Here is a 15,994-nt window from a genome sequence, read left to right as displayed (position 1 = left end):
ATAATTGTACAGAATTTTGTAACCATTAAGACAATGAAAACAACAGATCCTAAAGAGTTTTTTGTATTCCTGGTTTGATGCCAGTTATTTCAATTTGATAAAACTAAAATTGTAACCAACATTTGTGTATACTACTCCCATACTTAATACCTGAAACCAGAAGATACGCTTTCATTTTGGAATAAAATCTATCTTCAACAATAAAGGTATTGTAATACAATTACAGTATCTCTACATTGTCTCTTTGGTTTAGTAATCTACGTTTTTCCTTATTTAATGTCATTTAAAAAAAAGAAGTAATTGTTCTGCACGTGGGGAAAGTACTTACTGTACATAGTGATTGCATCACTATTCTACAATCCACCAGACTGGTGTCCGTAACATTTTTATATATTTCAATGTATTTTTTGTTAAATTGTGTTGTCAAAGACTACTTAAAGATGTATTGTCCCCCTGAAAAAATAATTCTTAACAAAATTTTTGTTGAATATGCCATTTTAATGTAACATAATAGTTATCCACTTTGACCAAAAATTGGATCTAACCAAAATTTATTTACCTGAAAAAACTGAAATTTAAAGCAAAAAATAGTCAAATTGGCTGCCAGCCAATGGATTTTTGGTTGAATTTAACCATTTATTTTGTCATTTTATAAGTGAAAACATTATTTGTTTTCGTTTTTTTTCTACTGAAGTGATTAACTTTATTAAAACTACAAAATAACCTATTAAAAATCTGATTTAATTAATCTTCATTTTTCATGTTTTTGGGGGACAATACATCTTTAAGACATTAGTTTTCCAACATATTCAATGTTTGTCTAGAGTCTGTAACTAATGCTGGTAGTAAATGCACTGCATATTAAACCACTCTCTCACACGCACACATGCAATTAATTGAACTTAACCACACAAATCTAAGAAAACATTGATGGGAAAAGAGCATGTGCAAGAAATATAAACTCATTAAACGATTGATTCAGATAGAAATGTAAACTTTTGAATTTCTTAGTGTGATCGATTTTAAACAACGCATATACCCATACAGGTACATCTGAAGAAAACAGTAAACACATGCCTGAGATATGAATTGTTTGATAGGCTGTATTAAGCTCTATCTACACTATCAAACTAGTTTGACAAAAAAGTGTAATGTGCCCAAATATGGTAGTGATAATGATGTCATTGTGTCCATATATGGACAAATCACATTTTTTTGTAACATAACAGTTTGTTTTGCTACTTTTCCTACAATGGCTACTACTGTACTACTATTCTGTATTGTTCTATAAATGTACAGTATCTGTTATTATTAATGGAACTATATGAAAAGTACTAACATTATTTAATACCCATCCAGAATTTACTAGTCCCTAGTTTTAAATACTATTGACAAAGTATACAGTTTCATATATACAAACATTACCTACTTTAGTACTGTAATGTTTATTTGAAGAGCTATGAATATTGCATGTGTTTACTGTAGGAAAACACCATAAACACTTTAAGTATGCGAAGAAAGACTTATCGTGTATTTAAGAAACTTACACTATTGGTTTAAATTATTAGCAAGTGTATGCCACTACCATGGTGATGATGATGCTAATGGACATGATGGATGGTTTCATTTGTAACAATAGGGCTTGGATTGAGAATGAAAGGAGGGTTGTGGCAACTTGCATTGTGATTTAGGGGCGGTACAAAAACAATTGTTTTGCTATTTTACCTTCATAGTTCATTGAACCGCATTTTGCAGAATATCAAATACAAAATATTTCAACCTGATCGTCTGTGTGTAGGTACAGTAGTAGAAATAGGTTAAACAAATTCTTTATGCTTAGTATTTAATTTGATTTTCGGTGAATTATAACTTTACCTTATGAATTGATCAAATATGAGCCTGCACATTAAAGTAGGACGAGTTGAGAAGGATAATTATTAGAAAGGGTAGACAAAAGACAAACTTTAAGTGATAAAGGAAATAACAGTATATATTCCAGATATCATATTTCTTTTCTATTGTTCATGCTATAAAAAGGGCTACTGTTTGGCTCCGAGAAAAATCATGCGCTAATAACTTAAGCGAAAATAAGCGAGCTCATGTTTTCATTTGCACAGATTACACATTAGCAAGTACTTTATACGGCGCTACTTAATGAAGTAATTTTCACCATGGTTAATAACAATAAATAACCTTGTCTCCATGGTGATGGCTATTTCCATGGAAGTGTAAACATTGAAATCTGTAATCTTATTATTTCATTAAATGTATTTGTTTACTTGAGCTAGTACTGATTAACTTACTGTTGATTTTAATCAAGTCATTTGTAACTTGTGCAATTTTTCTGCATGCACTTTATCACAAATTATTTAATACTGCATATTTGAATAAACACTCTGGGACGTTTATTCAAGAGACATTTATTTTTTTGGTAAAGTAATATGGTAAAGGAACACGATGAAATAAATCTTCCCTTGGGCCCAGGATATGAAAAATACAACATATTTAATTATATCAAGAAGTGATATCAATTAATCAGTAATTGTATCATTAATATGCATGGTGGCGGGACATTTATTTCGAGGGGAAAAAAATGCTTGGGTCATTTATTCGAGGCAGCAGCTTATTCCAAACAATGTTTTATGCAGGGAAATTAATTCGAGGTATGAATTTATTCAAAGCGGGTTGTTTATTTGAATAATACAGTATGATTATTGATACTATGTTGTAGGAGGATTGTTGGTAAATTAAATATTCTTGTGCAAATTAATTCAAATTTTCTACTAGGTTAATTGGATCGAGGTTTTTTTTTCGCTCAAATGACTTGCAAATCTAAAACAATTTTTGTCTTCCTGATAAAACACTTTTAAATACATTTGTTAAATAGTTTATTTATTTATTTTTTTGCTTAAATCTAAAACAATGTACAGTAACATCTCTTTTCATATTAAAGTTACAACAACTATTTGTTCACTCAAGACTAATAAAAATAACTAAATTTGAATAATTTTCCATGGAAATAAGAAGCAATCAGAAAGATCAGTACAAAAAACCATAGTGTTGTAGTAAGATAGGAATTGTAACCTATCCTTATCCAGCATCTCCCTGCATAATCTTTCAAACCAATTATATTATTGAGAGGCAATGTACACTGCAATCTCCATAAATTGGCTCGTATCAGTGCAACATAAATGAAAATTCCAAATTTGTCTACATAACACTAAATGGATTATGTTACCAAGGGAATCATGAAATGTTACGTGTACTGCATTGTTCAACAATAGGTATATAAATCAGTATGTAAGAATACAATCTCACTTTACCTAGATACTACTGTAGAACGTTTGGCTCTATTACAACTAAAGCATGATTAATTTATTGCAGAAATTGTTATCAACGTAGCTATAAACCATCATTATGTTTTACTCGCGTATCAAACTACTATTCTAATCAAGTAAATAAATATAGAAATAGGGTATAATACTATTCAAATAATGAATGTTTTATATTTGTGTGTGATAAAAATAGCATTCACCTTTCACCAAATTAAATGAATTTAACTGCCTTGTGTTGTGCATGGTTGTTCACTGTTTAAACAAGAATAACGAAATTCAACTCGCATTAAAACGAAATTGTACTACTGATGATGTAATATAGTGCAATATATGAGTTAAATATAGTAGTTATTGAATATCATGTGATTCACAATCATCCAATAAAAATGACAAGAATCTACTCAGGTACAGTATGTTATAAAAAGGACTATTATGTTCATACAGTATTTCAGTGGTAAGGCCTGCAAAATGTGGATGGCTTCCAAAAAGGCACGGTATTTTTGTGCAGTGTTGTTTTATAAAAAATTGTAATGCATGCAAAATATGCTTGATAATCTCAATATGTCTTCAATAATAATATGCAAAGTCAGCTAACCTCATCGAAATTGGTTTGTTTTTTTTGTATTTTGTATTACAATCCTATCAGAAATAGGGCCACTGTCAGTTTATCTAGACAATACAGTACATCCTTATTATATGTACATGCGGTAAAGCTTTAATAGGCCCCGGTAATCCTGTAAACCAATAAGGCTTAGTATAAAACATTGATATTATCTATGATAGTTGTGTAGAACACGGTTTTTCAAGTAGACTTGGCCTACATTTAAAGTGTAGTTGCTTAAAGACTTGTCTGATTGGGAGATTAAATAATGAACCCTTCTATTGATGTTGAGTACAATAAAAACAATCAAACATTCGTTGCTACGGTGATATTAACAAAAGGTATTATTTCTTAAACCCTTCATACTACTGTATTCTTTATTATAAACTGTACTCTAATTTACGGTGATAATACAGAGGGGTATCCTGCCAGTATGAAGGGAGAGGGAGGTGGATCTAATTGAGGCATGAAGGCTCAAACTTAAGAGGGTTTTTTTTATCAGGTGTCCTCCTTTTATATAACATCAATGATCAATGCATGGAATAGCCTGCCTTCATGTAAACATGCAATTGCATGTAACTTAATTAATAATTCATCTTTAATAATTCTAATATATTTAAACTGGTATAGTAATATTATTGAAATTATTTAAGGTTGTACACATGAATACGATTTAGATTCTTTAGGCATTGATGGAAATCTGAAATATAATTCAACAGAACTGATAATAGCCACTGACAGATATGATATTGGCGCCATAAACATGAAATTAATCTAGACGCTACATAAGCATCACCTGAGAATGTAAATAATTACGATGATAATCTACAACTAAGTTTAATCTGCTCAACAAATTGTTCTATAGAGACGAATAAACAAAGTTAATACATTTTGGTTCCACATTTGCAATAATTTCATTCATTATGCATGTACAATGTATTTTAAGAAAATAAATTTGGAATTCAAAGAAATTATCATAGAATAGATATTAATACTGTATTAAGTGTATACTGTAACATTTTAAAGTATTCATGAAAATATTTACTGAATATACTGCAGCTTTAGTAGTATAAAACTAATGAGTTGAATGGAAAGAATATTTCATGTTATTCAACAAGATGGAGTGGAATACGTTGCACATTATTTTCATATAGAGAATTATGAATATACTGTACATCATGACCATATGTGAATACATTTGTCTAAAGTCTAACATTTATTCAAATAGGGTTATCCATTTGCAGAAATTGGACAATCAAGTTGATTTGAACAGCATTGGTAAGAATTGGGTGTTTGAATTATCCCTCTGAGGATGACGGGATACATATCTACTAATGTTTTATAGTTGCTTACTCTAAGCTTGTTATTGCTGATGAATTCCCTAATGTCTTTTAGCATGTCTACGTCTATGTTTTGCAGATTATCATGTAAAAGTATGTAAATCTTTACATCCGGAAATTTATCAAGCATAAATTGTGAACTATATCATTGAGTTCGATGAAAGAAAAAGAAAATAGTTTTAAAGGCACGTACTGTATCTTATTTATTTAATCCATTCCTTCATGTCCAGAATACATGATTTTTTTTTACTTGACATTAGTATACTATTTTAAAACACATGAATAAAACCTTTCAACAACGTTTTATGAGGTAGTCTACAGACAGCTTTACAAAAAGTGTGAGTAGTAGCTATCGGACCAATCAGGCAAATTAATTACCTCAAAATGTTTTAAATTTTAAGATGTCACACAGTTTTAAAAAACTACAAAAAGTCTAATGCTATTATTATTACCAGGGAAGATAGTGTAATTTCACTTTTCCCTGTTATTTGTACAAAAAAAAACCAGAATATAGTATTAATGCAAATGTTTTTTTAAATGTTTTCTTCTTTGTTGAAATTGAATAAATTAAATTAAATCATTATAATCATATAAAACAATCGTAAATATTTAAAATCAGGGCTCGAAATACCATACTTACATTTTCCAAGTAGATTTTTTTTATATAATTGGTAACTGAAATTTAAAAACAAGCTAATGTTTGCTGGTTGAAAAATTTAGCCCTGGGTGTAAATATTCAATATCACATTACCAAATAATTATGTTATAACCAGATAATGAACTGATAGAATTAATTCAAAATGAGATGCTTGTATTAAAGTAAGAAAAACAGAAGAAGCAATGTGTTACATTTCAGTGGGAAATAGAACATTCTAAAAAAACTGTTATTATTTCATACAATAATCTCAAAATCTCCCGCAATTGTCAAAGCCAATTTCGAGGCAATTGACAATATATCCATTGATTTATTATTGCCTTGAGAAATAATTTACATCTTCAAAACTAATAAAATATGAATTGTGTATGATGTAAACTAAAATAGTAATAATCCCAGCTTACATCAATTTATAATTCACTGTCAAGTCAGTTTGTAAACCATTTTTCGAATTGACAGTCATCTGATTCACATACTGTATAAGTTGCATCGTGGCTATCCTTACGAATTGTAAAATGTAGCCCCTTACAATAATCGATAGTGCATATGCAAACAATGAACACCTGAGACGGTCTGGGCTCGCTCCCTCGAAACCTAAAAAAAATGGTGATGGTCAATAAAGACGACTATAAGACGACACTATGTATAAATTATCCTTAAATTCAAGATGGCAGACACAATTGGACACGCTATCTCTACATTTGTCTTAGTTTCAGCCCCTTGCGGCAGCCCAGGTGGTGTCATTTTTTCCCACTCATTTTTACCCTAAAATGTACAGAAATTTCCTAGGAGTTCAGTTTACCGAGTTATTCTAGCCGAAAAAAAAAACTAAAGCAGAAAAAGGTATACACTTCAATTATACCTATCAGCCTGGTAAATTTCATTAGTTTGCTGGGTCATTTGATTAATATTACATAGTGTTATATTTAATGATTCACTAATAGTAATACTTACTGTAACTAATAGATTTGTACAACAATAATTAAAGTTTGAAATTATAATGGAACAGCTATGAAGCAATGATGATCAATGGAATATGATGATCCAATGTAATTAAATCCCTTTAAAAGCGATGCCGAAAGGGTTCTGCCTACTGTACAATTACAATTACAGTAATTATTAATATTCAAATTAGTAATGGCATGTATATGACATGCGATGAAGATGACCAACCAGACAATCAACAATTGTCTGTAACGGTCTTTACTATGTATAAAGAAATTGCAAATAATTTAGTTTTTCAACAGAGAAAAAAGGTTATTGTAGAGTAACAGAAACAATATTTACCCTTAAACACTATAAATAATCATAAGCACAATTCAAGCACAATAACAGTAGTCATAAATCTTTTTAACAAGGGGATTCCCCTTCCAGATACCTGTTGATTGACCTCAAATATTGATTCATAAAGAAATTTGTAGGTAATATATAGTTGGATAAAAATAGTACATGGTAGTTAGGAGCAAAAGAATTGTTTTGTTTTATAGTCAAATCATGATTGTGAATGAAGGGAAAAGATGATGAAGAGGATGGCGACAATGAGGAGGTGGATAAAAGCACTGAAAATAGAGAATGATGATGGAGAATGATGACGATTTATATTTATTTTATATTTCTTTACGGTAATATAATTTTTGTATACTATATTTTGTTATTAATTACCTATGCTAAAATTGTAAACATTTTTTTTGGGGGGTGGGGAGGGGAAGGGTGTTTATAAAAGGAGTAAAGTAAAAATAACTTCTTCTTGGAATTCCTTTAAATCATTAAATCTGTTCTTTTGTGCAATCACTTTTTAAAATGCTGTATGTATATTGTTCTTAATCCTTTTTAATTAATAAAATTACACAAACCAAAAGTAGTGCCAGCTTACCTGGATAAACTGACATTGGCCTACTGTAATCTCTCCAAGAAGAGAGCTACAACTCGATTATATATAAAACATTTATTAAACACCAACCCTCAGATAATGGTACATTCCATGAAACTCAGCTACAATCATTTGTATAATATTAATAAATATAATAAATAACAATATATTAATGAATTAAAATGTGAAAGATGATGAAGGATGAAGATCCAGATTGATGACAGAAGGGACTGATAACAAATCACAAGGATCAACATGATTGAAGACGGTGGTTTAGGATCAAAAGAAAATTATGATTATTGGGAATGAGGATGGGGGATTATGCAGTTGACGATGATTAAAGAGGATAATTGAGATTCAGACTAAATTTATTGACATGTGTACATGTAAACAATTACAATGAAAGCTCAAAAACAGTATAAAAAATATAACCTCCTTGGCGGAGGTAATGAAAGCGCTCAGAAACTGAGTGAAGTACTTGGCAAAGTATTGCCACAGACTGTGCATGTTGATATTTCGGTCCATGTTGAAAGAATACATTTTTCTTTGTGTTTGAATCGATATTCTTGAATTTCAATAGGCATGTTCTGTGTAACACTGTAAGTATATTCCTGTTTACACCGAAAAATTCAGGATGATACAATTGGCCGCTATTGTACTAACAAACAAAGCAAGTACTATATAGTAATGATTTTATGATTACAAATATATATATATTGGTACTATACTAATATTTGTAATAAGACTATATTCTATAGTTAGTTTATTTTAAATTTTCTGAATTGAATTACTAACAAGATTCAGTATAGACTGTCTATCACAGATCAGTAGCCATACATGTTAAGTGTAATTTATAGATCTAATGGATAACATGAAAAATGTGCCTCATTCACAAAGATAGCTCAGTCTCAGTTAAAATGTCATGCCAATAAATTGTCTTTACTTGAACCCCATTAGATAATACAGAGATGTCTGTGAAGAATTATATTTATTTATCTTTCCTGAAATTGCATTTCAACGATAGCATTAGACAATAAAAGATAAATAACACAGATACAAGAAATACATCGCAGTTGAAGCATTTTCTTTGCATTTTCTTGGAAATTAAATCCATCAGATATAACATCTCTCTAAGAGAAGAACACACACATTGAAAAACATTCATGCTGTTCCCTATAATTAAAGCTTGGCTCCCACTACTGTAAGACGCAAGTTTGACAAAAAAAGTGTGTTGTGTCCAAATATGGTAGTGATATACCAAATATGGTAGTGATATGACATCATTATGTCCATATATGGGCACATCACATGTTTTTGTCACATAAAGTTTGACAGTAGTGTAGACAGAGCATTCATGAAGTAACTTGACCATTCATGGCACGATGGATAAGTGGGAATCAGCCTTCATTCATTCACTTTAGTACTACAGTACTACTGTACTTGAAAGAGGGTATTTTTCACACTAGATATCATTTTCTTAGTTTAGTTTATAACGTTTTATGCCACGTACAATAAGAAAGCTGCAAGAAAATTTAATATGTAAATCAAGAATATTGAACAGGTTTAAAGAGGTTGCATTGAAATAATTGCTGGTACTGGTAGTATTACAAACTGGCCAAATATCAATGTTTTAGGTCATGGCAATTATATTTTACATGGTGTAAACAAAGAGCATGGGATAAAATAAATTGAGCAATATTTTCAAATACAATAAGTATGATTGTAATCAAGTTTAAAGCATTAAAGATACTACAGTAGTCTTTATTTACTAAAGTACTTTATTAGACTTATTTTTAATTAGTTTTTAAATGCATATTCTATAAAAGGTTTTATAATATGCACATTTAATTTACTTTTTTCTGATGAAAACAACATCCATTTATCATTGAATCAATGTTTTTTAGCTTATGATTATTACTGTAGCATTGAATTACCAATGAAACATTATATTCCATGTTTGCTACCTACAGTAGTACTATTTTTGGCAACAGTATGCTATTTTTAGACTCTACCCACTGTAAAGTATAGCATGGTTCACTTTTCAAAAGTATTAACTATACTGTATATTAGATAATACTGATTTTAAATCATTTACACTGTTACAGTGTTAGTATTACAACTTTATATAAATTTTTTAGCGAATTATTAGTATAGTTAATGTTAATGGCAGATTGTGGCAGAATAATATGCAGTCCTGAAACACATTAGCTGCAGATGAAATTGGTTTTAATCTATCATCGTAAATTTCATACAGTAATTAGTCATTTCATAAGCGCTGTTCATAATGGTATAATCTGTGTTAACGTTATCAACACATATATAAAATATTGACTCAATGTTAGGTTGAACCCAGTTATAACCCGGTCCAAGTGATAACAGCATTTGCACCAAAGGATGTACCCAACATATTGATCCAATGCTGGCTACATACAAACTATAATCTGGAGTTAACTACGACAATGCAACCATGGTTACCACTTTTGGAGCCATTGTATGACACTGACAGTTGTAATGATTGTTAAAAAATCAATATAAACTAGTTGGTCATGAGCGAGCACAATTGATTTGCTAGACAGTTTACACGTTGCGAAGGTGAACAATTAGGTAAACAAAGGTGCTTTATATAGTTGTTACAATGTTGTTACTAAGCTTGAACTACCGTAAGTGCTTTCAGTATGGATAAATTTACACTCAATCTTTCCAAAATTTCAGTAAAACATTATAAAAATAAAACACTTGAAATAACTTTATGGGTATCAACTACTGTACAATGTTTTCAAACAAACATACTGTACAACTCAAATAAAATCTATGAGAGAAGGCAGTCTATAGTAGAAATTACTCCTTTTTTGCCTCATCCACTATTAATTATTTCAGTAAGCAACTTTAGGTAAGCACATCGTACAAAAACGGCTCGTAAGTACAGTACTGTTTTCTGCTGTTGGGCTTATTTTAAAATATAATTATTTCACATAATTATTATAGGTCAACCGACCCTTAAACATGAAATTCAAGTTTATGAGTTAATGATTGTATTTTGTGCTGTGTATATCATTTTTTAAATACCCAAGTCAAGCTAAGCCTTTTCCTTGTTTCTATGCAACAGCACATTTTCAAACTTCTTATCAGAAACTAGTTTAATCTTATCATGTCAAATAAACTTTGATGATCATGAATTATCAGAACAGAAACTGCCAATCTATCAATTGGTATTAAATCAATAGACTTGTTTACTTTCGTGATTGGAATCGAAAATTATGTTTCTAAGGAGAGACCTTTGAAAGGCTCTGATAGTACTGTAGGAACATGTAAATTACAAACTAGGGTACTGCTACTGAATGCAAGCAGAGTTACAAACAGTACAGTGTATTAATTAATAAAAGCTGATAATTTTGTTTTCTACTACTGTAGTGCAAATAAATGTGGGGAATAGCGTCTTGCGCACAGGTGTGGAACACATACAACAGTTTTCTTATCCCCTAAGGGTCCCTTCTTGTCAATCAGCTGCCGCCAATGGTGCTCATTCGTCTGTCCACAATGACAGGGGCTGAGATGAACCAGTATCAACGGGAAACCCCTACTCTTCCGAAAGGTTTAATGGATTCTTTAATGCAGATATGTACAAAGTACTGTAATTTTATATGTAAATTTGTATTTTTAAAAATTTATTTAATAAATAATCTTTAGCATAAAGGCTGAATCTCTAAAACATGGATAAAGACTGCATCTCTATAAACCATCATTTTTTTTTAATGACTCATAAAACGTACTAAGAAAGATTTTCCTGGTTCCAGGTAGTACCGAACACGAATTAGTATAAATACAGTATCCTGATTAAACAGCTTGTCAATTTCTGGATAAAAAAACCTTTAATATTAAAGAATCATAATTATAATCGCTTTGCTAAATCTCATTTGGTATAGTATGCTAAAGATGTCCTAGTGAAGTTCATGTTCTTTTAAAGATGAAATTATTTTTTTAATTTGGTTTTTTTAATTAACTTCTACAACATCCAATAAATGTAAAAATTAAGTTTTTAATCTGTGCATAAAGTTGTGTCATTCTAAACGTTTCCAACAAAAAGAATGTTGCTAAAAATGTAACAGTACTCTTCAGTAGTCACATTCATGCAATTTTTCTATTCAAAATCCTTGTAAATGACCAACATGTTAGCCCCCTTAATCACAGACAGACAAGAGTATTTCTATAGATTACTAAGTAGACAACATACTGTGGTAATTTCAAATCATAGCTAAAGAAACCGATGGATGGAGCCTTGAGTAGAAAGAAGACTTATTAACGTTCAATTTCAACAAGCTCTTAAAAATCTAACTTCTAGTAATAAAATATTTTGTTAATATTAGAAAAGCGTACTACCAAGAGGCCATATTAAAAATGAATAAGTTGAGTATTGCCGGCGCTGTAACCTTGGTGATTGCTGATGCACATACTGTTAGTACTATACAGTATGTACTATAATGAAAGAGTGATTGCTCCATTTGACTTTTAACATATTGTAAGATTTTCAAAAGTAAGAAAATTGTACATTAGTTTAATAATGGAACGTTTTTCGCTAAACAATCACTGCCCTTGTTAATGTGGACAGACGATTAAATGTCTTTTTAAATCTAAAATTTGTATTAGGCCAGTTAATAATAGTCTTGACCATTATTATTATTACTGTATTATGTAATGAGCATGTTTACATTTCTATTACTTATTATATTTTCAAACTAGCTAACTGTAATGTACTGTATGATGACATATTTTTTATCAATTGGTTTCTGGTATGATCAGTTTTAAATTTTTTAAACAAAAATTCACTGAATATCCAACAACAACAGATGCATCAATAAATCCAGACAAAATCAACAAAATCTGAAGATATTATTGAATCCAAACTATAGAATATAAATCTGATATGAAAATTAGTTCAAGCTTTCAGCAATCTTTAATATTCAAATAGCTCTCGTAATGTTCCAAAGAATACCGATATGGAAAGCAATTTCCAGATACACAAACACGCATCACAAAAAAATATTTATCACAAACCATAAAGCATTCTGTGTAATTTTTTTGTTTTACAGTAATAGTTACAAAGTTACAATTTATTTATTCAGCAGAAATATGATTTATTTTTATGTCAATACTGTTGTCATATTTTCTTGCATTTTTCTGACAAAAATCCAATATTAATATAATAAATAGCTGACATCTGTAGGACCTGAATGTGGACACATGTAAAGATGACCGGCAATTGTTGAATATGTCATTTCCAAGATACTATTCAATTAAAAGGTGCCCCAGCATGAGTACAGTATATCAGACCCATGGTTTAGGAGTAGATAGTGTACAAAATGTTTGGCATTATAGATTTAGAGATAACTGTACATAATAAGCGGTGAACTCCATCCAATAGAATTTACCCTTAAAACATCAATTAAAATAATTTTTTTTAAATAAATTAATCAATCAACAAGTTTGAATTCTCAGCTACCTGGTCATATACTGTAGTATTATTGTATTAAAGGTAAATGAATATATTTCAAAAGTAAGACTAAGAGCAGCCATCTTGTTCACCTAACTTTGCATTAACCTCTGAGCTTTGACATGTAAAATAAAAGCCTGTATACTATAATTATTGCCCCTTTCAAAATCTAAATATATATTAGTAGTCTATATCTCATGGCATTATGTTGGTTTTTAGACATTCTTAGATTAAATTTTATTTTAAAAATAGAACTAACCTTTTTTTCTCCCTGATCATCTTTGATACGATTGCGATTTAATAGTCCTTTCACAAAACTTTCGACTGTGTGATTAAATTTCATAAACAGTACATAAAAAAAGTACATAATTAATGACATCAGTGACTCGTACCATTCTATTTCTCCATCCCTAAATGAGATTAGCAACACTACTATGCTCAAACTGTAGAAAAAAACATCCCGAAATAGAGGCCACCACGTCAGTTCTAGTACACCTTTGCTAAACACTGCACACATTCCAATAACAAAAAGAATATTAAATACGGCAGAACCAACAATTGTACCTATACCCACATCACTTGTGGATATAAACAATCCGATAATGCTTGTACATAATTCTGGTACACTACCCCCAGCAGCCATAAAGGTGGCCCCTGCAACATCGTCAGACAATTTTAACTTTTCTGTGATTACTCCCAAAGCAGGGATAAAAAATTCATCACAAACAATTGCAAGAGCAATAAACATGTAAGCCATTCCGATAAAATGCAATACTATCGCTCCATTTTTTTTCTGTTCATCAGTAAAGGGACCATCTGGATATAAACTACCGTTTGCGAGTAAATGCCTTGTTTGTACATAAGGCACGTACAAATTAATTTCACCTTCATTGTTCCACCTTTTTTCTTGTTGTTCACTTAGATTATTATGGTCTCTAAAAAGTGTAGTCACATAGCCAATTACCATAACCGATAATAACCCGATTAGCCTTGACAAACGGCATCGGCGATGCATATATCTCCGTACCGGTAACATGATTTTTGCTCTTTGGTTGTTATGGTACCGGTGTCAATTTATTGCACATTTTTATTGCACGGTTAGAAAACGTTTCTTTGCCTGTAAACGTTCACATCCCAAGTGTGGTTGAAGATGAAAATGAAGTCATCAACCGTAGTTTTGATGGCGTATGTGGACTAGAAGTCTATCAAATGAAAAGCTGTTCATGTATAATCTGAAATTGAAGAAAACACAGTCAACATTACATAATTCAGTCATGCATGCAACTAATTAAAATGCTAGACTTCAGATCCAATCAGAAGTCCCTTAAGTATCGTCACATATGCATACTTCATTTTAATTGTGTCATATTTACTTTTTAAATCAACCAACAAAATGAGAGAAGCATAAATGTTTTAAAAATTTGACGGTAACCAAGAAAAATTAATTCATACAGAAAATCATACAGTTACACAGTGTCTTCCTTTTGTCTCACTGTATACACTTATCTTCTTTGTTTTAATTGATTTTTTTTTTACTTTTCCTCCTAATATACTACTACTACTGAAACAAATTGTTTTTATTTTAGTTAATATAAATGGAATGATTTCTGTTACATTCAAACAATTCATCATTATCAACTAAAAATAAATCAGTACGTATCATATTCTCCTTAGATGTTTCTAGTTATTTAGGTAAACAATTAGGAATTAATATGAATGTTTGCCAATCAGCTAGTTTGTCTGACATTTTATTATTACGCTATACACTGGTGAAAATCTTCCCTGATTTTTATGAGAATTCATAAATCTATCTATACTACATAACTTCCAAATGTACCTAAGAGAATAAACCAATCTATTTTCAATACAAATTTTAATTTCAATTTTATTAATTCAAAATGTTCAAATTCAAATTTATTTGTTCCAATAATATATGTGGCTTGGTGCAATTTGTAAATTCATTTTCTGTAACTGACATTTCGCTGTATTCTGTATTCAAATTTTCAAACTGAATAATTAAGTAAAGTTATCTGAATAGCTCTAAGATACGAGATGATGGATGATAAGCAAATTACTCGGGACTTTATTTACTCTTACGTAATGTAAACAATTATAACGGAACTAATTTAAACAGAAGTAAACCGAGAAATATGAAGTCCGAAGATACATTAATATGTTATATTACGTGAACGTTTTCGCACAGCTAGAGTATGACAACATTCTGTGATGTTAAGTCACGTTTTTTAATGGCTTAATTTGGTGCATACAAAATGAGTAGAAAGATATTCAATTCCACACAAAGATAAATAATTTAGAATAATATTGAATAAAATACTGTGTTTACAGTAATAATAATTTATGCTATAATCTATATTCCTTCTATAATGATAAAGTGCAAAATTGGGAAAATTTGGGTATGGAAAATATATTATTTGTATACTTTTTGTATTTTTAAATTATCTATACTGTATACAATTTTTATTAGGAGGACACCTCCTGACCCCAACAATGTGTCCTCCAAATAGGTGCCCTGAATAGGCATAATGTTAAATTATCAAAATGTTCTCTTGTTTGTTATAATCAGAAAGTGTCCCCTTATTTGGGATGTTGCTAGGGAGAGGTATACTGTAATCATTTTGCTATAAATGTACATGTTGCAATACTGTTTTTAAAATTTAATATTTTTGTTTAATGAATTTTACTGT

At 30.2% G+C, this 15,994-nt stretch overlaps 1 protein-coding gene across 2 annotated transcripts in view; it reads right to left on the bottom strand.

Moving 5' to 3' along the window:
• Positions 1 to 15,994, bottom strand: part of LOC144854198 (sodium/potassium/calcium exchanger Nckx30C-like) — a 39,372-nt gene that overhangs the window by 12,562 nt on the left and 10,816 nt on the right. For both annotated transcript variants that reach the window (XM_078712112.1, XM_078712113.1), the window contains exon 2: positions 13,549 to 14,521. In XM_078712112.1, the coding sequence (XP_078568238.1) occupies positions 13,549 to 14,325 (777 nt within the window). In that variant the 5' untranslated portion in view covers positions 14,326 to 14,521. The remainder of the gene's footprint in view (positions 1 to 13,548; positions 14,522 to 15,994) is intronic.

Source organism: Antedon bifida, chromosome 10 (genome assembly GCF_963402885.1).
Source record: "Antedon bifida chromosome 10, ecAntBifi1.1, whole genome shotgun sequence".
Classification (NCBI taxonomy): domain Eukaryota; kingdom Metazoa; phylum Echinodermata; class Crinoidea; order Comatulida; family Antedonidae; genus Antedon; species Antedon bifida.
This window is presented reverse-complemented; position numbering and strand designations above follow the sequence as displayed.